Raw genomic sequence first — 27453 nt, forward strand, 5'->3', positions numbered from 1 at the left:
GAGCCAAACAGAAACATATTAATAAACACTTACAGTCTCATGGACGCACGATAAAACGTCCAAAAGCCTCGTAGCATCCAAAGTTAGCGCTGATATCCTTGTAACTCCATGCGTTCTCCTCAAATCTGCTCAGCAGCAGGTCCAGGTGACCTCAGTTCTTGGTAATTCTTGGAGCGTTCTGATTGGTGCTTGAGCAGATCACTCTCTGGCCATGAGCTCAGCACGTGAACAAGGTGTGGATTCCTTTATTCAGAGGGATGCTATTCTGCCTGTTACTCCTCAGTGGAGTGGTACATGGAAGCTGTAGTTTTACCTCTTTACCATCTCTTTAAGCTGACTATCGTAGCTAATACACTAAGCAAGAGCCCAGATAGTGGAAAAAAAGTAAAAAAAAAAATAATAATAATAATAAAAATAATATATATATATAGGCAAAGATTACAGGTGGTGTGTTGTCTTGTTGCTCAGAGGTTTTTAAACTAAGTAGAAAGCCGTTCTTCTTAGTGTTATTATGAGCAGATTGTATTAAAAGTCAACTCACCAACTAGAACAGACTGCTCAGCTCGGTAGCAAGGCGCGTCCCTGTAGATCTTCTCACATCCACACTGTCAGCACGAGTTGTTCACGTGGGAGTCTAATCAGGTGCATGCGATAAAACTCATGGAAAAATAATATGCAGTCATGAACATAAATTATTAGGGGCTGGGTGATGTCGTGTGTAAATAAATATTGTTTTCCCTGTAGCTGAATAATCAAAATACCTGAAACATTTATTTTTACAGCACTGCTGAACGAGACCACTTTGGTGTGGTTTGGGCTTTATTGGGGGGCTGGGTAATGCCACCCATTACATATTTTTTACCTAATAACAAAATAACTAAAATTGCACAAACATTTATTCTAACGGCACAAACACAGCACTAAAAAACAAGACCACTTTGGTGAAATCTGGCCTTAGATGAGGGGCTGTGTTACATAAAAGGTAATAAATTAAATAGTTTAATGTCTCAATAATGATAACAGCACAAACGCTAATTTTTGCTGCACAAACCAGCACAAACGTAGCACTAACCAATTAGACCACTTTGGTGCAATTTAGCCACAGATGAGGGGCTGTGTTACATAACAGGGAAGACTTTTTATGTTAAATATTTCAATAACGATAACAGTAAATAAAGTTTAATGTCTCAATAATGATAACAGCACAAACACTAATTTTTGCTGCACAAACGCAGCACTAACCAATGAGACCACTTTGGTGTGATTTGGCCACAAATGAGGGGCTGGGTTACATAACAGGTAAGAAAATTAAATGTTTAATATTTCAATAACGATAACAGCACAAACGTTAATGTTTGCTGCACAAACCAGCACAAACGCAGCACTAACCAATGGAAATATTTTTATTCCATTTCTAATTATATGAGGGGCCAGCTTCACTGAGGTCGCGCAATGCAAGCTTTGCGTGCCTGATGTTTTAGAGGTTGGACGAGATTTTAACTCGCTAAATTAATATATTTAATAATTTAACACATTTGCCCTGGTGAACAGAAACGAATTCTAACATATAGCTTTATATTTCTGTGTATTTCAAATGTTTTAAGTTTTATATAATTGACGGGCAGCCTCAGACGCCAGAAGGACAATGCACTTTATTTTGTTCAGATATAGAAGTGAATTTCAGTTAAATATTAGCAAAGTGAAAATAAAATAAATTTATGTTCAGTCAAAGTTATTTTCTATTTTAGTTTTCCATTTCAAAAACTCCAGCATTTGAGTAAGAATAAGCATCTGTTGAAATTCTTAAACAGCAGAATGCACACATCTGCTATATTAAGCTACAGTTATTAAGTCTGTGTACCGAAGATAAATATAAATCCTTATAACTGACAGAAATAAATATAACTAATAATAATTTATAGTTTTTTTCAGTATATTTTATTTTTTATCGTTGATTGCTGAAGGCTGTGGGTGAGGTGTATTTTTCTGTGGTAAAAAAGTGATAGAATGGGGTATTTTGGAGCGCAGGGCGCAGGATGATCAGGATCGGGGGTGTGTGTGCCAGTGACTGCTGAATTTAGACGTGGTTTCTGGGGATCAATCGCGCAATCTGTTTTTCCGCCGCCAAGATAGAAACACGCCAGAAATTTACCTGAACACACCTCATTTCCAGACCACCACGCCCATCGGCGTTAATATATTCCGAAAGTCCATTGCTATTTTAAGGACGTGTGCACAAGGCTTGAAAATAGACTATTGACTGGGTGTAAGATGGCAACGCGCCACGCTACACGCCTTGCGCGGGGTGTACGATAGTGCCCACAGTCACACAAAACATGTAAAAAAAAAAAAGACAGAAGAGTACAATATAAAGTAATTACCATATTACAAATTGAAGAGGTCTATAGAGGTGGGTTTTGACAAACACAAGAAGCTACACAACAAACTAAATGAATGCAAAAGACTACAAAAGCGTAATAGATCACATTTTAAAGGAGCAATCAGTAAGAAATGAGAGCGAGTGTGTGAAATGGCTACAGCAGTCCAATTTCAAAACACAGGCCAGCGTTATCTGCCCCGCTCTCCCCGCTTGAGAAAGCTCACTTGGGTTGCCAGATTGAGGAAACTGAACCTACATGAATATGTGAAAGACTAGTTCATTAACTAATACAACTGCAATCTCATCTCGAGTACCCTCTGCTATCCCAGCTGCACACAGAGCACTGATATGAATGAGAACACTCAGTTTTTTATTAATTTAAACACCAGTCCCTAGTTAAATTACCAGCTGTATGACGAATACATTACCAGGCTAAAGTAGCGAGCTAGCTAGCTTAGCTATCTCAGGCTGCCTCTGCCTTGTTATCCCAGCTGCACACAGACCACTGATATAAGCTAAATGAGAACACTCATTATTAAATTAATTTATACACTAGTTCATAGTAACCTAATCTAGTGGCTGTGATCAATTACCGGCTGTATGACAGATACATTAACAGGCTGAAGTAGCTAGCCAGTTAGCTTACCTGTTCAGAAGCCAGCTCTGCTTCAGTCTTGCAGTTATTTTGAGCTCTCAGTCTTCTCAATCTTTCAAACTCACTGCCAATATTTACTCTAGTTTTATTTCTCTTTAGGTCATTGAGCTTTTAGAGGAATGCCGAGGCTTTTTAGGCACTGTAGCAGCCAGGGACATGCACAGGAATCTTGAAGGGCAGTTGCTCTAACCTGAAGAAAGGGCACCCCGCCCCCCCCCCTACCTAAACGTGGCACAGTAGGTGGCTGTCAGATTATTTAGGATCACTAAACGCCCTAAACTCGACATTGGATTTTAGACAAGTTGATTGTGATCATGTCTTGTAATACTGTGAAGGCTACTTTTCAAGCTCACCTTCAGGGCTGTGGCTCTACTCCCAAGGCATCTTCAAACTCCTCTTGGGTCTCTGCTAGTCGGCTGAAGCGCCGCCGGTGTTCTGTCGAGTTGCGCTACCCATCGATATGTGCTACCTAGCAGCTCTGCGCATGCGTTAACTCTTATAATTTATTTATTTTTAACTGTTTTCTCGTGTTTCTCCTGATAATTTTTTTATCAGGTGCATCAAGTTTCAAGTGGTTTTTATTGTCATTTCAACTATATACAGAGTACACAGTGAAACGAAACAACGTTCCTCCAGGACCATGGTGCAAAATAAACAGTGTAGACACAACACAAGTGCAACACAGTACAAGTGCAGACAAGACAGTACAACACAACACAATACACAGACAGTACAGAATGTTGGTAAGTGTAAAGCAGAAATATATAAATATATATAAGTAATAAATATACAGTGCAATATATGGTATATTGTGCAAAAATGCAAGTTATGCAGTGTGCAATATAACAGTCCAGTGAGGTAGTAGAGTTTGTAGTGCAAAAATGAGGGCGGTGGACCATCAGTTCAGTCTCTGGAGTTGAGGAATCTGACGGCTTGGGGAAAGAAGCTGTTGCAGAGTCTGGTCGTGCTGGACCGGATGCTGCGGTACCTTCTTCCTGATGGCAGAAGGGAGAACAGTGTGTGTGAAGGGTGGGTGTGCTCCTCCACAATGCTGGTTGCTTTGCGGATGCAGCGGGCAGTGCAAATGTCCGTGATGGAGGGGAGAGAGATGCCGATGATCCTCTCAGCTGTCCTCTCTATGCGTTGCAGGGTCTTGCGGTCAAAGAGAGTGCAGTTCCCAAACCAGGCAGTGATGCAGCTGCTCAGGATGCTCTCTATGGTGCCTCTGTAGAAGAGGGTGAGGATGGGTGGAGGGAGGCAGGCCTTTCTCAGCTTCTGGAGGAAGTAGAGACGCTGCTGGGCTTTCTTGGCTGTAGAGCTGGTGTTCAGGGTCCAGGTGAGGTTCTCTGCTAAGTGGACACCAAGGAACTTGGTGCTCTTAACGATCTCCACAGAGGACCCTTCGATGCTGAGCGGAGAGTGGGTGTGTTGTGCTCTCCTGAAGTCAACAATCATTTCCTTGGTCTTGCCAAGATTCAGGTGAAGATTGTTGACTGTACACCTGTCTGTCAGCCGCCGCACCTCCTCTCTGTATGCTGACTCGTCGCCTTTGCTGATGAGACCCAGCACAGTTGTATCATCGGCGAACTTAATGATGCTGTTAGAGCTGTGTTTTGCAGCACAGTCATGAGTCAGTAGAGTGAACAGCATAGGACTCAGAACACTGCCCTGGGGGGCCCCAGTGTTCAGTGTGATGGTGCTGGAGATGCTGTTCCCGAACCGGACTGACTGGGGCCTCCCTGTCAGGAAGCCCAGGATCCAGTTGCAGAGGGGGGTGTTGAGGCCCAGCAGGCTTAGCTTCCTGATGAGGTTCTGTGGGATGATGGTGTTGAATGCTGAACTGAAGTCTATGAACAGCATTCTGACGTAAGTGTCCTTCTTCTCCAGGTGGGTGAGGGAGAGATGAAGGGGGTGGACACGCCTTGTGTCACCCATGTCCTTGAAGTGGCTGTGGATTCTCTGGGCGTGTGCGCGCTTTGCCTCTCTGATGGCTCGTGACAGGTTGGCTCTCGCTATCCTCAGGGCCACCTTATCACCCACTCTGAAGGCTGAGTCGCGGGTCTTCAGTAGCGCACGCACCTCAGCAGTCATCCACGGCTTCTGGTTTGGGCGTGTGGTGATGGTCCTGGAGACAGTGACCATCAATGCACTTGCTGATGTAGCCAGTGACTGATGCTGTGTACTCCTCCAGGTTAACAGAGTTGCCTTCAGTTGCAGCCTCTCTGAACATGTCCCATGCAGTGCATTCAAAACAGTCCTGAAGGGCAGAGATGGAGCCTGCCGGCCAGGTTTTCACCTGCTTCTGGACTGGTCTGTAGCGTCTGATGAGAGGTGTGTATGCTGGTGTGAGCCACACAGACATGTGGTCTGAGTTAGCGAGGTGGGGGCGGGGCTCCGCCCGGTACGCGCTGGGGATGTTTGTGTAAACAAGGTCCAGCGCGTTAGCTCCTCTCGTTGCAAAGTCCACATGTTGAATTTAGGGAGCACTGACTTGAGATTAGCGTGGTTGAAATCTCCGGCGATAATAAACAGTCCGTCTGGGTGCTTGTGCTGCAGATCGCTGATGGCCCCGTACAGTTCACACAGTGCCTCCTTAGCATTAGCACTAGTGCTAGGTGGGATGTAAACAGCTGCTATCAGCACGGCGGAGAACTCCGTACTAAGTAAAAAGGTCTGCACTTGACTATCAGGAACTCCACCAGCGGAGAGCAGTGTTTGGCGACAGTCACAGCGTTCTTACACCATTCCGTGTTGATGTAAACACACACGCCTCCACCGCGAGTCTTCCCGGATAGAGCCGCGCTCCTATCCGCTCTGAACGCGGTTAGCCCGGCTAGCTGAATGGCGCTGTCCGGAATGTTGTCACCAAGCCACGATTCAACAAAGACCAAAACACAGCAGTCTCTGAACTCACGCTGGGTAGTTTGCTGGAGTCGGATCAGGTCCAGTTTATTGTCGATGGAGCAGACGTTTGCGAGAAATAGCGATGGAATAGCCGGGCGGCTAGGGCTAGCCTTTAGCCTTGCGCGGATCCCGGCTCTCTTCCCGCGCTTCTGCTTTCGCTCGCACCGCTTCCGCCGGGCTACGTCCTCAGGAGATCCCGCGGACTGTAGGCCTGGGTCTCGTAGCAGGCTAAGCTCACGTAGCGTCTGCAGAACTTCATCTGGGAGCGTGTTTTCTGGATGATTTCTCCACTGTAGCAGAGTCTGGCGGCGGTAGGACATGTGCGGTGGTGTTCCGATGAACATGTTTGCGGGAAAAAGACGGAAATAACAAAATAGTAACACATACAATTATACAATCTGAGCTCACTCTCATTGTTTGCTTAAGGTTTACAACCGTGTGAAAAAAATACTGTAATAAAAATATATCTATATTTAACTATATATTAAACTATATCACCTATGTTGCCTTAATTTTACTTTGATACAGCGATTTAGACTATTTAAATATCATACCGAGACTGCTACTGGGAGAATGTTTTAGTTTTTCCTAGTTTTACCTTTAAACATACACTAGGGTAGCACGGTTTGACAAGGTAGCACAACTCGACAGAACACCAGTCGTGTGCTGCGCTTTTTTTTCTTTTTTTTTTTTTTGTGAAGCGTGCTGCTTGTCCCCCGCAACGCCCGCGCCCCTCCCTTTTCTCTCGAGGTGTCTGAATCTGAATGATTGACTCTGAAAACTTTTTTTTAGGAAACTTCAATCAAAATTACGAATTATAAAGAAAATCATGTTCAAATATGAAATCATATTTGCCTATATTATTTTTTCCCCTCCCTCGGAAGGGCAATAACAGCCAAGGATGGCAAAAGGGCAGTTGCCCAAGCACCTTGGGCCATAGCATCTGCACGTCACTGGTAGCAACTAAAGTGTCTGTTGAACCAGCCCGCTTGCAAGCTTTCATGCTGAGCAGTGCTTGTTTTCCTAGCAAAATCTGGCAACCTCAGGAGGTGGCGTTAGTTCTGTGCAGTGAGCAGCAGGTGGAGTCAGAGACTGATATCCGTGACGTACAGCACAGTTCTAGTAAGAATATGTGGACTAAAGCTCTGCTGATAAGAGATGACAGTGCTTTTACTTTGCATGTTTCCTTAATATCTGATGATCCATCCTGACCATCCATCCTGATCATTTTATCTTTTATTACTGACAATATAATGCTTATTGCTTATTTAAAGTCCCCTGTGTCTCCAAAATAAAGTACTTCGGTAGTAATAAGTAGTTATTATTTTTAAACATTATTTATTTTTGTTGTTTTGTTTGTTGACTTGGAATGTAATAGAATTTGATCTGGTTTGATCATTCGGATTAAGTGTGCACTTTTCTTTCCATCAGGCGCTACAAGTTGGTCCTGGAAAAAGCAGGGGTGATAGCGTTCCGGCGCCGGCAAAAAGCTTTTTTTTGTCTAATATATTTTTGTTAAGGGGCTAACGAGCTTCACACGTGCTTTACTCACCCAAATAAACTTAAAGCTTAGTACAGGGCAGCTGCGTACCAGCATGAATCGCGCATTTGAAGTGGAGCTCTGAGTTGAGTGGACGGGTTTGATGAAAAGCGCGATATATAATTTAATTAAAATGTATTTAAATCATATTATATATAACAGGTGTGCCGAATTTTGAATCCCAGGCAGAATCCGACTCTCTTTTGCGTGCACACGCGTCTGGTAGTGGGCGCTAAAAGTTACTCTCGCGATGTCCGTTAATATTTTTATAATATTTCCCTCAGAATACAGCAAGATATAAAGCCAAACAAAGACTCCTGTAAGACAGTGCTAGTTTAGTTGTATAAAAAGCGAAAGAAAGACGGGTATTGCAGAACTAAATAACTCGTAGGACTTAACGCGCATCGAGACACGTCCAGTCGGGAGAGCGCACGGTGCTCAGCAGTTATATTTTCTTTATAACTGGCTTTAAAGAAATTACTTTCAAAAACACCCGTTTTAGTCTCCCATTAATTTATATTAGGCTTACAAATTAATTCAATAAAAAGGATAATATAGTTTTTAAATGTAATGTGATGATATAATTTGTCCTACATCTTACAATTACATTTGGTCACATCTAAAACACATTTAATATTGGAATAAATTATCGGATTAATCAAAATTGCAATATAAATTCCCTTCTAAAATAAACATTTTAAAAACATTGTATTATTTTTATTTTAGGCCAGCAATTATAATTTAATATAGTGTTACAGATCTAAATCAGATTTAGGTCATCATTCATCATAAAGCAGGTCTCATGTGAGCCATTTATAGAACTGTCCCTAATTCCATTATACATATATTTTTTATTATTTTTTTTTTCTTTCCTCATTTTTACAGCGTACAGTTGGAACTAAGTCAATAAACAAAACTATAGGTTAACACGCATATAATGCTTTACAGTTGATAACACAGAGACAGTCCTCCTGCATCAGTAAAAGGTTTATTTCATTTATTCATGACTGGAACTGATTGTATTTACGTTCCTTTGATCACAATAACTTGAAGTGAAGCAGCTGACGACCTCCGCGGACCAATGCGCGCTCTCGGCATCGCGCGCTCTTACGACGCAGCATCGCGCGGCGGGGGGTCCCGAAGCCGAAGCGCAATACAGGCGAGGCTGCAGGTAGAGACGGCCCGCAAAATCTAAATACTGTATTATTTAACTATAACAATACAACAGTGTCAATGCCACCGCGTGTGATGCTCCTTGCGATTGCTTTGCTGAATTTCATAATCGGCTGAATTTTAGCTTCATCATGCGTCGTTTGTCGTGTAGTGTGAGAGGGGCAGGATGTCCGATTAACTGCCCAAACGAGCAGCCGATTGTTTCAAATATAAAAGCGAATTTCAGTTAAATAATAGCGAAGTGAAATAAAATAGATTTATCTTCAGTCAAAGAGCTTTTTTCTGCTCATTTTTTTATTTCCAAAACTGCGCTTTCACGATGTGAGAGAGAATGAGTGAGAATAAGCATCACGTGTATCTGTCTAATTCGCAAACGGCAAATCTCCTTTGTTAATCTAGGAGTAAGTCCGTGTAGTAAGCATAACTATAAATCCTTATAAATGTTAAAAATATATAGCTAGTAACTAATAGTTACTGTGCACATTTTAAAGATATTTTTGGCTGGTAAACAGAGGCATCTCCGCTTCCCGACGTCGGTCAGCAGGAGGCTTTCTATTCGCGATGTCTTCAGGATTTGCAAAAATAAAAATAAATGATTTTCAACGGATCATTCAAGCTTCCACAGCAGTAGAGTTTAGATTGTCAGCCGGAGCCTGACCCGATTTCCGACCCAAACTCACACATGCGCTCCTCCTCTCCGCAAAATGGAGCCTTCTGAAGTGAGGAGGAACATTACATAAGGTGAGCTAAATTTGGTCCAATGCAAAGGACAGTCAGATGTATGGAGCTTATTCAAGTTAGTTGTTGATAGAAACAGCACGTGTGTCGGCTTCGTAGAGTGTGTTAAGCACAGAGTGCTATAAGCTTAAAATAAAGGCTAAATTAATCTATATGCTTAAAAAAAATTGTGTGTTCGTAAACATTGTTAAGCATATTAGAGAAGAAGAAAAGTAATTGTAAATTATTGTTATTTTGGTTTAATGAGTGTGCAGGGCATAAGGGGGCAGAACGTGCATAATCATGTTTAAAAAAAACACTGCATTAAAAAAATATATATGCACTCTTAGTGCTTCCTTTTCATTTACTGGATAGAAACTGAAGCTGAAAGCTAATCTCCGAGTTGTAGCTTGAAGAATTAGCACACAGAGGCACAGCAGTGTAGAGCTGTTCTCTTGGCGCTGGTACGTTAATCGTGTCTCTTGGGTTTATATGAATTGATCAGATAAATAGTCGTCTATAAACAAAGGTAATGTTATTCCATTAAAAAAGTATTGCTTAATTAATTGGTAATCACCTCCTCTATTTTAGACAGAGTGTAGTTACTGTACTTTGGAGTAGTATTGCCCCCTACTTGGTATGGCTGCTGCATATGCAGCTTTGAGTTAATGCATTCTGGTGTTGAAATGTTGCATTGTGGTTCAATACACACCTCAATTTCTAACTATACTGCAACATCACAAGCCTTGAATGCATTTTTAACGCATACGCTGGTATTCGTTTTAACAGGTAGAATCGAACGTGGCCAGTTTCTTTCAGTCAATCGTAAGTCCTATACCAAGATGGAAATTATCTGTTTTCGTGAATAACACTATAGGCATAAGGCAAAAATTAAAACATCTAAAATGTGTCACTTGACAATAAGGTCATACACAGACTATTAAATGTTTGAATAATGTATCAAAATGTATGCCTACATTACGTCGCATATGCAGTATGTTGTGCCCCCCTCACCCCGTTGGAACAGGAAAAAAAGTTCAGGCTCAGGATTTTTTTTCACTATCACCCCTGAAAAAGTACAGATTGAACACATCAGTAAAGCAGAAGCATACGCAAGACTTGGAATCGACAGAAACACCATTGTATCGCAGGCCCCGATTGCTGAACTTCCAGCTACAAATCCTGATGTTTTCAAATCTCTGTAGAAGTGTAGTCACAGATATTTTCAGTCGCGAGACTGAACAAATAGGTAGTAGAATACTATACTATTCGTTCAGACTAGCGACTCGACTATCTATGGCTTTACTTTAAGATGGCGGTGCCCTGAGAACTAGGTTACGCTACGGGATGTAAACAATGGTTTTAGTATAAGGTTTGGTATAAGGGCTCTCCGAATTCTACCAATGAGGTGTGGAGCTACTTTGCAGGGGCAAATGGATGCCCTGCGGAAGATATTCTGTATTTTGGAAAGCTGCAGGAGAACGGAGGTGGGCTATTCAACAAAGGATATTACTCTTTATCATGTTTTACTACACTCAAAGTCAATTTTACACAGTTCTCCTTTAACAGTTGTTATGTTGTGTTCAGGTTATGTAACCAGTACAGGAGATGCCACTGTGTTGTACACTGTTAAAAACAATGGTTCTTGAAGGATTCTTTAAAAAAGAAAATGGTTCTATCTAAAATCTAAAACACTCAAAATATAACTTTAAGTGATTTAAAATGTTTATTGCTGTATGAAAGAGTGTATTTTGCATATCTGCAATGTTAATGTTTAATATCGTTCTCAGCAGTATTTTACTCACTCTTACCAACTCAACTTCTGACCCCCTTACTCCTTCTGGGTCATAGAGGGTGCTGGATCCTATCCCATTGTTGAGAGGGCAGGAAACATGCTGGACAGGCTGCCAAACCATAACAGGCCCACTGTGTTTTATTATTTGTTTATATTTGTTTACTTTTTAATATTCTTATTTTTTGTTAAAGCTTTGCTATGTGATGTCAGTTCATCCAAGAACACTGTTCTGATAATAAAGAATGTTTTCTTAACCAGCAGTTCCTCTGTCTTTTCCTCATCAACATCACCAGTGTTATAGAATGAATATTGTTCCACTTTACTTTGAGGGCCACAAACATCATGAACTCATGAAGAAATAATGCTTAAGTAATGCTGAATATTCTTGTTCTATGAGGTGTTGGCTGACTGTTTTTTTTTACCACAATTTTCCTGATGATTAACATGAAGACCTGCATGAACATCATGAATAACTCATGCCACCAAATGACATTTGTACCTTAATTACTACATGAACTGATATAGTGTTCATGCATTAACACATGTATGAGACATGCTTACTCCATGCATGTTCATCATGACTCATGATGTACTATGTGCATGAATGAATGATTACTCACTCATGAAATACTGCATGAATTTATGCTATTTCATGTACCCTTATTGTAAAGTGTTACCAAAGTTTCTTATCAACCTAATATACATAGAGCAAAAGGCCTATGAATACTATTGCTATTATGAGTAAAGTGGCTGACAGTATTTATTAATGTTAATTATCACTATCACTAGCAGCCTTTTCTTTAAAAATTTCCGAGTTTGGTTTCTGATATTAAAAACATTTCAAGATTTGTCCATCCTCAAGCAGCAAACAACAAACACAAACACATTTTTTCTTTCTTTTTTAGGTTCAATAATACAGTTTGGCCTAAAAGCCCCCTAAAGAATTTATTGAAACGATTCAATATAACAAACAAGCCAACCAGCGTTTTGTAGTGTGCCATCACTATTGTCCTCCTACAACTGAACTCAAACTAACTCAAACTCAACAGCGCTGAAATTTATGGGACTCTCAAAACTGATTTCGGATGTACCACTTGACAATATGGAGGTATTGTTATTCTTGTGAAAAAGTGAGGATAATGTTAAGTAGCTCTTATTAAATGACTCTAAAGACATTGTTCTTAAACAAGTGCAACTCAAAATAACTGCAGTACAAAATATTACAAGCTACTGTCAGTGTCTAACAGCAGCTAATCTGCCATGAAATGATTAAACAGTGCTAAAACTGATGATGGATATCAACAATTGTGATGTGTATAAATGAGATTTCCTAACAATCTTGCAATCACTCTAAAGCTCGATTGACAAGGGTGGCAGAGGTAGCACATGACACAGCTGGGATTTGAAATAAAACCTTAACAACAGAACCTAACTCTTGATCTTTTATCATACCAGATGTGCCATTTGGGATAATCTGTGTAAACTTCATCTCCATATGCTAACTGCATTGTTTCTTGTATTTAAAAAAAAGTAAACAACAGCCCAGCTTATAAAGAGCCACAAAGCTGGGCATTGGTAAGTGGCGTTCAGCTCTGAAGTAAAACAAGGTCCTCCAGCCAGTAAAAAGGTGCTATTCTGCTGTGATATGGTGGGCCCCCACACCAATCACCAACTATCCTGAAAGACAATTTTTAATATTTAATTAGGCAGGTTACCCCTGCTACTTACCGGCTTCCTTATGGAGTGGCAGCGCGCGGGTCACCCAGCTTTTATACCCTTAATGGGGTGGGAAGAAACCTTTGGTGCCGGGGGGGGTTCCAGATTACCTGTGGGGGAAAAAGCAAAATTGTTAATTAAATGTGTATGTATATGTGTGTATTATACTTACCTGTCCTATAAGTCCTAGTATGTCGTATGAGTGAAGATAACCGGTTATGTGTATATTTGTTATATGTGTAATTGTTGGTAGCTGTCTCACCCATGTACTCTTTTGGTTTAGCCCGGGGGGTATTTAAGGGGTATAGGGTGAGCATTACGGGAGGAGAGGTAGATTGAGTTCTCTGAGACGGACATGTTTGCTGGAGCTAAAAAGCTTAAGAACTCTATTTAGGACTGGGTTAGCGTTCTTACCCTTAAGTCTTAACTAGTAGCATTATCCACTTATCTCTGCCTACTCCTAAAAATAAGTGTATATAGTGTATTGTATTCTTTTTGTTTTTTTTTGTCAATAAACTGTTATAGCTGAACAGTTTACAACTGCTCCAAGCGCCTCCTTTGCCTTTACGTCGCTATTCGACAGCGGTACCTCCTGACCACACCACCCACACTACCACATCTGCTTTAAGTATTTAATTTAAGGTAGTAAGGTAGTGCTTGTAGTCTTACAGTTGGTGAAATGAAGATCAGCTGAGTGCAGTATAAACACACATGTTATGAGGCTCATCTACATTTAATTGATTGTAAGATTACTGAAACCAGCTACCTCAAATTGAATTAGGTCAATCACTGTATAGAAGGTGCAATTAAATACTTGCATAATGGGCAAAGGAATTCCTCTTCGGGTGGGTTCCCTACACAGGAGTGGTGGAACCACTTCTCACATCCATGGCAGGCAATCTGAATGATAAGTTAATATTTGAAATAATTAATAAAATATCAGATTGTATACAGTGGTATGAAAATGTTTGGACACCCCTGATCATTTTCATGTTTTCCTTTATTCAGATCAGCAATTTAAGTTAAATTACAATCAGTTGAGGTAGACAGAGTCGCTTGAGGTATGCTAAAGTACATTTGGACAAGCCAGCTTCATTTTCAAATAAGGTGCTGCGGACTGATGAAACTGAAATTGAGTTATTTGGAGGGCGGTGACAAACACTTGCTACCCACAGTTAAATTTGGTGGTGGTTCCATCATGCTGTGGGTCTGAGTGTTCAGTGCAGGTACTGGGGATCTTGTTAAAGTTGATGGTCGCATGGATTTCAGTCAATATCAGCAGATTCCTGAGAACAATGTTCAAGATTCAGTGATAAAATTAAAGTTGCTCCGAGTTTGGATACTTCAACAAGACAACGACCCTGAACACTGCTCAAAATCTACTAAAGCATTTATGCAGAGGAACAAGTACAATGTTCTGGAATGATCATCTCAGTCCCCAGACCTGAATATTATTGATAATCTCTGGTGTGATTTAAAGCGGGCTGTTGATGCTCGGAAACCATAAACCTGACTGAACTGGAGATAATCCAAAATATCTTCAACCAGAAGCCAGACTCTCAATGGAAGCTGTAGGAAGAGTTTAGAGGCTGTTATTTCTGCAAAAGGAGGATCTACTAAAAATATCTTTAATGACTTTCTGTAAACACTATTTCACTTCCCAAATATCACTGTGTGCGTCTGCTATATGATATATTTAAATGAAATTGCTGATCTGAACAGCCAATAATTTATATTATCAGGGGTGCCCTAACTTTTTCATACCACTGTACTATGCAAATACCAATAAAAAAGTCCTTAAAGGTAAATTGTAAAGCTGCCCAGCATTAGTATGTTTCCTAATAATGAGCTCAGTGATATTGTGATATGTGTGCTGATAGTGTACTCTGTGTGCTGTCATCTCAAGTCTTGTAAAATTTCATAACTTCACTAGTGACATCACTGACTTCCTCTTAGTTTTCCTCTTGATTTAACAAGTTCTTCTCTAGCTGAAACTGGCATATGCTGAGCAAGCATTCCACATAGTCTTTTCAAAGGAGTTTTGATGAGCTATGTAAACATCCAGTGTTTCAAAAACATTAAAACTATGCAGTATTGTTGATTGTATACGTCCCTGTGCTTGGTTCAAGTAATACATGATGTAACTTATACATTTCAAGTCTATGATACGAACTATCATGATGGTTATTTAACGATATATAACTAAAATATTATTTTTATTACATGAATACACTTAAGTGCTAAAATGCTGAATTGATCCTCTATTGGAATATCATTTTTACTACATTAATATACTTAAGTACTAAAATGGTGTATCTACTGGAGTATTATTTTACTTCACTACTATAATTAAATACTAAAATGTTGTATTTGCATCTACTGGAGTATTATTTTTACTTCACTACTGTACTTAAGTACTGAAATGCTGTATCTGTATTCACTGGAGTATTATTTTACTACATTAATATACTTAAGTACTAAAATGCTGTATCTGTATCTACTGGAGCAAGCGTTATACAGGAGATTCAAATTAGTTCCCCAGCAGTTAGCATTACCCGCTAAGCACTGGCGGCATGGTGGCTTAGTTGTTAGCTTGTTTACCTCCCAGCACTGGGGTCTCGGGTTTAAGTCTCTATCTGGGTGGAGTTTCTGTGTTCTCCCTGTGTCTGCGTTAGTTTTCTCTGTGTTTCTCTGGTTGTGTGTCAAACATAGTAAGGCGCTATATAAGTGTAACTTCATTTATTCATTCATTTGGCTGCTGAGAGGTGAGTATTATCTGCCGGTAGTCTGCTGCTAGCCATTTGACCGTTCAGAGTATTTTTGGACTGTAGCCTGCACTTTTACCATGTTAAAACAAGCTACGTGGGACAAACCGCTAGCTATTATCACCCTGATTTACCAGAAAACTCAGGATTCCTCAGTGTAGCGCTGTTGGGTGGCAGGTTAGCCACTAATGCTAATGCTCCAGCCTTAGTGGAAATCTGGAAATCTAAGTTGTACTGTAATAAATAGAAGCACTTCACTCACCCAAATAAACAGTTTTCAGGAGAGAAATCTGTGTAGATTAATATCCTGCACTGTTTTTCTGACTCAACAGCAAAAATAGTGCGAAAAATACAGTACTTTATCTACAAGCTGGAGCAGCTATAGGTAGGAGTGCATGCAGTGCATAAAAACTCCAGCATCACTGCTGTATGTGATCCACTCGTACCAGCACAACACACACTTACACCATCACCATGCTAATCAGTGTCACTGCAGTGCTGAGAATAATAACCGACCACCCAAATAGTAGTAGCTGATCTGTGGTTATCACAGTGGACGAATGGGTAATGTTTCAGCCCCAAAATCAGAGAACTATATCCCTATCCCTAAAGCCACAGCCAGCCCACCTGAACACCACGCTCCCCAAGTTCACGTGTCAAACAGGTTTGCCCCGCTCAGTGAAGCACCCGCTGAGGAGCCTTTTAAAGGTACTCTGGTGATAGAAGACTCTATCGTTTGACACATGAAATTAGCCAATCCTAAGTGGCAACAGTTACAGTGCCACTACTGACAAAAATCCTGGACACTATCATACTAACGACTGACGGACTTTTTTTTTTCAACATATGTCTTTATAAGGTGAACAAACCAGAATCAGAAAAGGTTTGGTGAAGTAGGTTTAATCCACTGAAAGTGTTAAGGTAAACATGGCAACCATATTGATAGCCAATAGGAGATATTTGAGGTTGTCATACATGTAAGGGCAAATGGTATTCATCTGAAGTGACCCTGCTTTAAATCTCACCACAGATTTTCAATAATATGTAGGTCTGGGGACTGAGATGATCATTCCAGAACGTTGTATTTGTTCCCTTGTATGAAAGCTTTAGTAGATTTTGAGCAGTGTTTACTTTAACTTTGGCACTGGTTTTTGAACATTGTTCTCAAGAATCTGAATATTGACTGAAATCCATGCGACCTTCAACTTTAACAAGAATCCCAGGACCTGCACTGATCACACAGCCCCACAGCATGATTAACCACTTCCAGATTTTACTGTGGGTAGCAAATGTTTGTGTGCGTGGAAAAGGCTTCTTTTGCATTACTTTCCCATCCAGCCTCTATCCAGTGACTTGGATTCAATGATCATTGCTAGATCGGATGCATTGGAAAACTTTGCAGAAAAAAACAGGCTCTTGTATGGTGGTTAGAAAAAAAATTCAATGAGCAATCATTTCTCTCTGATTTAGCAAATAGTGAATTTAATTTTACTGTCAGTATCCCAGATGTTGATGTAGCTCTAGATCACTTGGGTAAATCATTCTTAGCAGTTGTGAATAAACATGCCGCCTATAAAAGGCTGAGATTTAAACATGGGTAGAGCCCCTGGTTTATAGGTAAAATCTCCTTATTGCATAAAGAGAGAAATAAAGCTTCAGCAGGACTGAAATTACTTATTTAATTTTTTTTTTCAGTTAGCTTTGGGTAATTATTGTTTTTCTTTCTAGATAAGGCTGCAGGAATTGTGGTAAACTGAGATGCTGGAGCTGTTGTCCACTATAGCCAACTGCAACGATCACTCAGATGGTGGAGTAGGTTGATACCAGTGTCTCTGGGTCTGTGTTACTTTCTGCCCCTTTTCACTTTAGTTAGACTGCCATATTCATATGTGATAATATTTTATACTCTCTGTTTTACATAAATCCAGTTAAAACTAATTGCATCTCTCTGCCTTCCTCCGAGTTACTGACTGCCCACCGATGGATGTTGGACCCTCAGGCTCTCCTGTCCCTCTGTCCGGCCAGAATTATGGAAGTTTCTAGAAGTCAGTCTTCTTCATCACCCTCCAGAGATCAGCTGCCCATCATCCAGTTTTTGCAACATGCCTAGTTACTCACTCTTCTCTACTGATTACATCCAAGTTTATATGACTGCTTTTAAATACTTCCATTGTTTGTATGGCTATCCCAAATGGATATGTGATGACTTTATAACATTTATTTATAGGTTCTCTGACCAGAGATAGATATTGTAGTATCTTGAGCTGTATCTGATCTTTAGCTCTCTGGCTTGAATTCCTGAAGTCCACCCTTTTATGGTTCAAAACATCTCACAGCTGGAAACACTTAACATACACTCCTATAGCGCACATACATAGAACATACACAAAGTAGTCTGATTCAATGCATGGGAGGGGAAAGAAGTGCTCCCCCATACTAGCCTATGCTTGAAAAAACAGATGTGTTTAAGTTAGGGCCTGTACCCTGTGGTCCAGTGGCCATTCTGTGTGGAAAATATACAGGATAATGGTGAATAAACCTGCGTACAAATATGTATGCTCAAATATACACCAATATGTATATATTACTATTGATAGTATGTGATATTATAGTTACATGTTAGCTCTGGTTCCTCCCAAGTTTCTTCCTCTAGCTCTGAAGGAGTATTTGCCTTTGTTGCTCACTGGGGGTTCTATGTTGTGTGTTCAATGTTTTGTCTGATTCTCTGCATTGTGACAAGATCAGTTGTAAAAAGTGCTATACAAATAAGTTAAATTTGATTTGCTCAGTGTAGCTGAAAAATGGATAACAGGTGTAGAAACATGGTTAAAATGGAATGCATAATCTGTGTTTGTGTGTGTGTGTCAATAGTGACAAAACGGGTTTCTGATTAGGAAAGCTGAGGGATTTCCGAGCTCTCGTGATGGACCTTAAAAAGCAAGGACACCCCCCCCCCCTTCCTCCACCACACCGCCTACAGAACACAGAACAGGAAGTGCCCTGTTCCCTCCTCTATCCTATATCTGCATATAGCTCAGGTCCTCTGCACCCTCACTGTCTGCTCTCATTCACCATGATCACCATCACACAGCAGGTGAGAAATCTTCAATTTATTATTATTATTATTATTATTGTTATTGTTATTATTATTATTATTATTATTATTATTAGTATGATTATACCTTCTAATATATATTATTATTATTATTATTATTATTATTATTATTATTATTATTATTATTATTGTTATTATTATTATTATTGTTATTATTATTATTATTAGTATTATTATACCTTCTAATATATACTATTATTATTATTATTATTGTTGTTATTATTATTATTATTATTATTAGTAGTAGTATTATTATACCTTCTAATATATACTACTATTATTATTATTATTATTATTATTATTATTATTATTATTATTATTATTATCTTGACAAGCTGCCTGATGTTCCTGCCTGTTCTCAACATTTTTTTTGTAATGCTGCTGTATAGTTATGTTTAATATTTATGTAAAAGTTGATGGATGTAAATATACAAAGATATTACTTCCATTCATCTGTTATGGGATTACAGCATGATAATCTTTTCTGACTTCATGTGCTATCAGTTAGTATAACCTACATTTTTTAAAATTTAACATAATGTTGTAATGTTATAATCAGAATGTCATGGTGTGTTATAATGTTGTAATCATAATGTCACGACCAATAGAAATAGAGCAAGAGGAGAAAATTACATTTTAAACGTTTTGAGCACAGTTTTTTTTTATAAAGTCTTTTGGATTGCAGTTTATTAGTATAATCTCAGTTAAAGAGGTTAGTTTGTGTGTTTTCAGTGAAAGGAGGAGGGAAAAAGTATTTGGTGTATGTTTGTTCTCTGTGTCTCTGTGAGCTTTGCTGATTATGTCGTAAACTGAATGCAGTAAAACGCTGTGAATGAGCTCAGGTGGGTTAATGCTTTATAGCTGGGAAATAAAAACTGGATGGTCAAAGTTCCATTCCACTAAACCCATTTAGAGTTAGAATTACTAGCTGAAGTATTAAAGTAGAATAATAATATTTAGATAACTAAACTGCTTACGAATAGTTTAATACATCGTTTAATGGATTATTCTCATATTCACATCTGTTCTCTAAACTAAAGCACCCGCTCTGAACTGAGGCAATGATTCAATAAACTGAGAGAACTGAGAGATCCTGTTTTCTATCCTTCTCGGCTCTGAGAATGTAAAAGTAACTCTGAATATCACATACCTTCTGGGTTTACAGTGTGCTTTCAGTCCTGGTCCTGTGTGTTTTAGTGAATTAATATTGCAGCTCAGCTCTGAAAGCTGCAGATAATGATATGATTGGTTGGTTTCGGCCGTGACACTGCACTGTATGAATATTTGTATTAGATGATGTATGTGGCTTGTAATTGTAAACATTTCCCTCTGTTCTTCCTCCAGTGTGTTCTGGGGTTCTACGCATGGATTTTCATGTCTGTTAATCTTGACACTGCCTGTGCAGTTGCCATAAAAGGTAAGATTCAGTACAGTTTTGGTTGTTATAGAGCTCAAAAAATATGTGTATGTAGTTGTACTGTAATCGTGTCATTTAATTCTTTCATCTAAATCTATTTAAAATTTGCTGCATTTATCTTATGCTCTTCTTCAGAGCTCTTTCATTTAAGTCAGGCTGCACGGGTAGAGAGTGCAGAGTTAGCAGTCTGGTCCAAGGACTGCTACTCTGTCGCTACTCACCACCAAACAGAGTGGAGAACTGAATGGAGCTATTAAGGCTGAACCACAGCATTAGGCTTGATACAGAGCTATCTCTCATAATACTCTGACCTCTCACATTTTAAGGTTCTCTACAGTTTAAGGTTCTCTTCTTATACTCATAACTCTGTAAATAATCTGTTATAATTGGTCCAGACAGGTGTTTGGTGATGCTCCCGGAGATCCCAGATTTTCACTCTCAGGGAGAAGCTGTGGTCATCAGATTCCCGTTTCTGGAGAATGCCATTATTTACAGGAGACTTCAAGTGGACAACAGCACCATATTTCACATTTCTCACAGCAACCATGGTGACCTGAGAAACCAAAGTAACAGGGTGGTGCAGCGGGAACGTTCGCTTTGGCTCCTTCCTTCTTTGCCCTCAGACTCCGGAACTTACACCTACGTCTTCAGGTTGGATTTTGTTAACACTTTGTTAACGTTTTCTATTCCAAATCTCTGCACAGATTCTATGAATAGACAGTGTGTTAATCGTGTTAGTGGAACGTTTCTTCATCCCAAAAACACAAAAAACAGAGGACATCTGTATTCCTCTTTATTGAAATGAATGACACTACTGTAGATTATAAAGGTCTGTTGTACTGTAGGAATACTTAACTTCACCCTTCACTCTTCACTCTCCACTTACACAGCAGTGAGCTTTGAACACTTTGATTGGTCACCGGTTCAGCTTATGGTAGGTACTGGACACTAAAGACCCAAAACACCCGACAAGACCTGCCTGATGTTCTGGTGGTTTTTGTAAAAGTGTCTCAGATTCTTACACTCGTCTGTTTTTCCTGTTTAAAAAAAAAAAAAAAATATATATATATATATATATATATATATATATATATATATATATATATATATATATATATATTGGAGATGTAAAATGATGTCTTAATTTGTCTTTTCAGAAGCAGCACATTCTGCTTTACTGGGAAGATCTCTGTGATCATCTACGCGTCAGGAAAAGAAGACATGGATATGATGTCACATCCTGTTTCTACACAGCCAGACAGGGACCTGACCATCAACTGTCCTCACATAGGTCATTTCAAAAAAGCGGAAAGTCCTCAGTGGTACAAGGTACGTTCCAGTGCGACGTGATATGACAACAGGACCAGAAGAAGAATTCAGGGCAGATGAGTTTGGTAACAGGAAGACAGGATATTTGTCAGTCTAGACAAAGGACAGACACAAGACTGTGGCTTTCTCTGATCTGTGGTTAAATCTACTTGTTTGTAGCCAATAACTGATCCTACAGAAGTGCATATTGTGGCTTACACTTCAGGAGATGGCCTGAGACGTTTTTAAAACAAATACAAATCTTATCCCTAACACCCCTTCACGAGGTGATTCTGTCTGGTGTGGTGATGCTGTTTTTATATACTGTACATTAAGCTTGTGTGTGCATCTGTGTTAATGAGTTTATGAGAATGACACAATTGTTCCTTTACAGGGTTTTCACTCTGAGGCTTTCCCTTTAAACAGCACTCGCTACAACACCCAAACCAACAACCTACTGACCATCTCAAACATCTCGGTGGAGGATGAGGGGCTGTACACCTGCCGGCTTAGGGTCACAGTCAACAACACCCAGTATAATGTTAGCAGAACCTGGAAACTGCAGGTGTCAGGTACACTACAGAACCCAGTTCAATTCTTTATTTCTGAAACATAACAATTTACCACACCCTATTTATAATTGGTTAAATATTTCTATTATTGTATATACAGTACCCTCTCTTTATTTCTGTTGTAGTCTAAAAACAAGTGCATTTGATCAATACAAGACAAAACATACACATTTTAACATTCATTTCCACCCATTTTTCTTATAAGCAAAAGTATTGAAACATGTTACTGTCAGGTGTGTTTTGTTGTCCAGGTTTGCCCTGACACATTCATTATTCAAACCACAAATAGCGCTGAATGTGTGAAAAGCAAACAGTTGTGAAGCTGAGAAAAAATGGAAAATCAGAGCCATTGCACAAATATTAGCCTACAACCGTTTTGAATGTACTGAAGAAATTCGTCACTGGTGTACTAAGTAACAGGTGTTGAACACGTAGACCAAGAAAAAACACAGCAGTTGATAAAACATTGTGAACAATGTTTTCAGTTTACAGCAGAAATAAAGAGATTGGTCTCATTGTTCCAATACTTTTGGATGGGATTGGATCGATTTTTCCCCTTATATTTACTCAAGTTATATTTGTCTGATATTAAGGTTTATTTGATATATATATTTATTGGTGTTACCCATTCTTGTTCAGAGCCAGTACCTGTCATCCCAGTGTTGCTCCCACAACCCACAACCACATCATCTGATACTGCTTTCCCCTGTGAGTAAACCCATACACTGACAAACTGACCCACTTTTATTTCATTAACATATGCAACATATGTAACATTCATTAAAGCTATGTAGCTATACCACACTGATATGCCACAAGTCTTGGGACAGTAATATTACGTCCCTTGGCCATATCCAATGGAAGCTAAAGAACGCTGCACTAACCCGTGGGATATGTGAGGCGGGGTCTGCTGCATTGAATATGCATGTGATTTCTGAGTCACTTCTCTGTTCACATGGACAATTCTAGCCAGATGCCACAGGTCACCATCATTAATGCCTTCTGTGGTGTATTCCCTGTACTAACATTACATGTGGATGTTTAGCCTCATTCACATCAAGTAGCTGAATGCATTTATTACAAAGGGTGTATGTCGAACAATATGCTTCCTAACTGTATAAGGTTGGTGAATCCTTGCAAAATAAATATATATATTTAAAACAAAATGAAATAATGAATAAATAACTTATTACAAAAAAATGTCATTGTCTGTCAATAGTTTGAGGACACCCAGTAGTATGAATTGAATTGAAAACTGTCAGAATGTGCTTTTTATTATCATGAGAGTCTTATTGTTTACAATGCTGTAAATGTGTAGCATATAAAAATTTAATAAATATGATTAAATTAAATGTACAGTACAGGCCAAAAGTTTGGACACAACTTCTCATTCGTTTTCTTTGTTTTTATGACTATTTACATTGTAGATTCTCACTGAAGGCATCAAAACTATAATTGAACACATGTGGAGTTATGTTTTTAACAAAATCCCTGAAAACATGTTTTATATTGTAGTTTCTTCAAAATAGCCACCCTTTGCTCTGCTTTTCACACTATTGGCATTCTCTCAATGAGCTTCAAGAGGTCGTCAGCTAAAATTATTTTCAGGTGTGCCTTATCAGAGTTAATTAGTGGAATTTCTTGCTTTATCAATGGGGTTGGGACCATCAGTTGTGTTGTGCAGAATTCAGGTTACTACACAGCCGACAGCCCTATCGGACAACTGTTAAAATTCATATTATGGCAAGAACCAATCCGCTAACTAAAGAAAAAGGAGTGGCCAGCATTACTTTAAGAATTGAAGATCAGTCATTCTGGAAAATTGCAAAATCTTTAAATGTGTCCCCGAGTGGAGTCGCAAAAATCATCAAGTTCTACATCGAAACTGGCACACATGAGGACCGACGCAGGAAAGGAAGACCAAGAGTCACCTCAAGTTCATCCGAGTCACCAGCCTCAGAAATCGCAAGTTAACAGCAGCTCAGATCAGAGACCAGTTAAATGCCACACAGAGTTCTAGCAGCAGATCCATCTGTAGAACAACTGTTAAGAGGAGACTGCTCAAATCAGGCCTTCATGATCAAATAGCTGCTAGAAAACCACTGCTAAGGAGAGGCAACAAGCAGAAGAGATTTGTTTGGTCCAAGAAACACAAGGAATGGACATTAGACCAGTGAAAAAGGTGAACAGATGGATTCCACATGCCTGGTTCCCACTGTGAAGTATGGAGGAGGAGCTGTGATGGTGTTGGGGTGTTTTGCTGGTGACACTGTTGGGTGTTTATTCAAAATTGAAGGCACACTGAACCAGCATGACTACCACAGCATCCTGCAGCGACATGCCATCCCATCTGGTTTGCATTTAGTTGGATGATAATTAATTTTTAACAGGATAATGACACAAAAACACACCTCCAGGCTGTGTAAGGGCTATTTGACCAAGAAGGAGAGTGATGGAGTGCTGCGGCAGATGACCTGGCCTCCACAGTCACCGGACCTGAACCCAATCCAGATGGTTTGGGGTGAGCTGGACCACAGAGTGAAGATGTTGGAAAACCATTTCAGGTGACAAACTCTTGAATCTCATTGAGAGGATTCCAAGAGTGTGCAAAGCAGTAATCAGAGCAAAGGGTGGCTATTTTGAAGAAACTAGAATATAAAACATGTTTTCAGTTATTTCACCGTTTCTTGGTAATTACATAACTCCACATGTGTTAATTCATAGTTTTGATGCCTTCAGTGAGAATCTACAATGTAAATCGTCATGAAAATAAAGAAAACGCATTGAATGAGAAGGTGTGTCCAAACTTTTGGCCTGTACTATATGTGTGTGCTCAATATGGCTGATCCTTTTGTGCAGCTTCAAGCGTTCTCCACCCGTACATCAGCTCTCCTGTTAATGGATCTGTTATCCAGAGTCATCTTGGTGAGATCAGCATATATTTTTGAATATATTGAAAATGTTGTTTAAAGAACTGTCAGTGTCACTTTTAAACATTCTAAATTTCCTGAGATTGGCATTAGTGTGCTGTGTTTGAAATGTTCATTGTTTGGTTAAGAGTGTCTGTGTGTGGCTCCAGGATCCATGCTGGTGATCGAGTGCAGGGTGTTTGCTGGCATTCAATCCCCAGACTCCGCTAAGGTGGGCTGGTTAGTCAGCGGTCAGCCGCCCGAGCGCTCTGATCTGAGTGGACGAGTGTTTCAGTCTCGGGGGAGGTGAGTGTTCTGTTGATCCAGACTGGACACTGTAAGCTGATATCACATGTTAATTCAGACACAGCTGCTGTGAGATCAGTGTAAAAATCCTGATGTTTGGTATGTGCAGGATCACAGCTGGCCATGTCCAGGTGCAGTTGGTGTTTCTTGAGGTGTATGAGGAGGACACCAAGGTGGATCTGAGGTGTGTCGCTGAGGATGAGTCGGGAAGACAGGAAGCCGTCACACACATTACACTGCAGGGTAAATCCTTTATCTGTTGACTGTGCAGCTTATACTATATCACATCACAACCATCAGTAGCCTGTATTTAACTCTGTATTGTTGGGCTCAAGCTTTTATTGTAGCACAACAGAGATGTGATAAACTAAAGGTTGCTGTGTCTTACATAGTTTTTTTTTTACTAAATAGTAAAAAAACGATGTAAGACACAGCAAGCTTTAGTGGATTCTGTGTTTATCACGTCTATGTGGAATTCTCAAAGGCTATTTCTCTAAGATATTAAAGTTTATTCTTTTAGAGGTCAAGTCAACTAGTATACATCATTTAAGTTAACATAAACACATGCAAATCATTTAGTTTCCCATATTTAATACAAAACTATTGTTTACAAAGTAGTAATTACACACTTTTGTCATCACTATATCACTGTACTAATGCACGGCAATGCCCTGTACTGGTGTAGCATCAGTGGGTGACCACTTGGTGTCCTTGTTGCAAAGAGACAGCAGTTATCTAACACATTTTTTGATGTTTTTGGAATGATATAAGTGATTTTTTTTATTAAATATTATCCTGGATGAAGAAATGACCCATGGAATTAGGTGAAAATTACAGCAGCATATATATATATATTTTTTGTTGATTATGCACTTTTACCGCCTCTGTTCACAGACTCTACGCTGGTGTGGTTGGTGACCGCATCTGTATCTGGCAGCTTTTTCCTGATGGTGCTGAGTGTGTTCCTGCATCTGCTGTGCGCTAAATCACAAAAACAAAGGGACTACACCCTGGCCCGGCAGAGCAGCACCTATTAACCGTCCTCAGTCTGTCCGACCAATACACCTTTCTTCTAACTGCTGTATATACATGCACCCACAATAGCCATTATTATTCCCTGCACTTTCTCTCACTGTACCTACATCATATCCATCTCCATCTTAACAGCGACCCATCAGCTACACTATTTACCTGCTCTCTATCCCAGCTCTCTATCTCACTTTCTACTGTGTCTTCTGTGAGAGTTTTGTTAAAAGGTGGTTCACCACCCATTAAAGATTATTTAGACCACACTATTAATTAAATAAATAAATAAATAAATATGTTCTTCAGTGACAAACGCTTAAAGGATTTAGACATTTATAAGATGTTTTCTTCAGTTTTCTTCATATTACATCTACTGTTCATATCTGTGCAGATAATAAAAAGAAGTCTAATCAGTCTGGCTACTGATACTGAGCTGCAGCCGTTATTTCAATGGCTATATTCACACAGCAGGTAAAAGTGTCCAAAGTTTGATGATCTGATTAAATTCGTTGTTTATTTATTTTTTTTAATGTGACTTGTGACTCAAATTATTTGTATACCACGTTTTCAACTGATCTTGTCACAAAGCAGCTTTACAGAAACAATCACAGGACAAAGAATCAGGCAAAACAGGCAAGGAGAAACTCCCTCAGAGCTGCAGGAGGAGGAAGAAACCTTGGGAAGACCAAGACACACATTTAAGGGGGGACCATCCTACCACTTATCAGAGAGCTTTTAGTTTAATTTAATATTAATTTTAAAAACTCTTTATACATCCACATAGGTTTATATATCCAAGAGTATAGCAGCGCCACTAATTGGAGCAGTTAGAGTTCATGTAAGCTTGGATGTAATCAGTCGTGGAGAGTGAGATGGACGATGAGCAGCTGATCTGTGGTGGGTGATGGATGGAGAAGAGCTGACTTCAGAAACTTCCATCAGTCAGGACAGGAGACATGAGAGCCTGAGGGTCCAACATCGGTATCGGGTCAGACAGGTGGGCAGTCAGTAACCCGGAGGAAGGCAGAGAGATGGAATTAGTTTTGACTGGATTTATGTAAAACAGAGAATATAAAACATTATCAGAGTGTGGCTAATGACTCCGGCAGATCTAAATAGAACAGCCTAACTAAAGGCAGAGAGCCAGAAGGTAAC

At 39.6% G+C, this 27453-nt stretch overlaps 1 protein-coding gene across 1 annotated transcript; it reads left to right on the forward strand.

Moving 5' to 3' along the window:
- Positions 1–18358: 18358 nt before the first annotated feature.
- On the forward strand, positions 18359–27243 carry LOC103043694 (interleukin-1 receptor type 2). Its single transcript, XM_007241565.4, has 10 exons — positions 18359–18739; positions 20105–20177; positions 20573–20828; positions 21335–21506; positions 21880–22057; positions 22697–22765; positions 24917–24982; positions 25137–25272; positions 25382–25515; positions 26167–27243. The coding sequence occupies exons 1-10, from the start codon at positions 18569–18571 to the stop codon at positions 26307–26309; spliced, it is 1398 nt and encodes a 465-aa protein (XP_007241627.2). The 5' UTR covers positions 18359–18568; the 3' UTR covers positions 26310–27243.
- The last annotated feature ends 210 nt before the right edge of the window (positions 27244–27453 follow it).

This window comes from Astyanax mexicanus, chromosome 11 (assembly GCF_023375975.1).
Source record: "Astyanax mexicanus isolate ESR-SI-001 chromosome 11, AstMex3_surface, whole genome shotgun sequence".
Classification (NCBI taxonomy): domain Eukaryota; kingdom Metazoa; phylum Chordata; class Actinopteri; order Characiformes; family Acestrorhamphidae; genus Astyanax; species Astyanax mexicanus.

What these genes read in the sequence shown, in the direction of transcription:
- LOC103043694 (XM_007241565.4), top strand. Translation starts at nt 18,569, where the DNA reads ATGGACCTTAAAAAGCAAGGACACCCCCCCCCCCTTCCTCCACCACAC. An exon ending in ACTTACACCTACGTCTTCAG is followed by an intron (nt 20,829 to 21,334) that starts GTTGGATTTTGT and finishes TTGTCTTTTCAG; the next exon opens with AAGCAGCACATTCTGCTTTA. An exon ending in AAAGTCCTCAGTGGTACAAG is followed by an intron (nt 21,507 to 21,879) that starts GTACGTTCCAGT and finishes GTTCCTTTACAG; the next exon opens with GGTTTTCACTCTGAGGCTTT.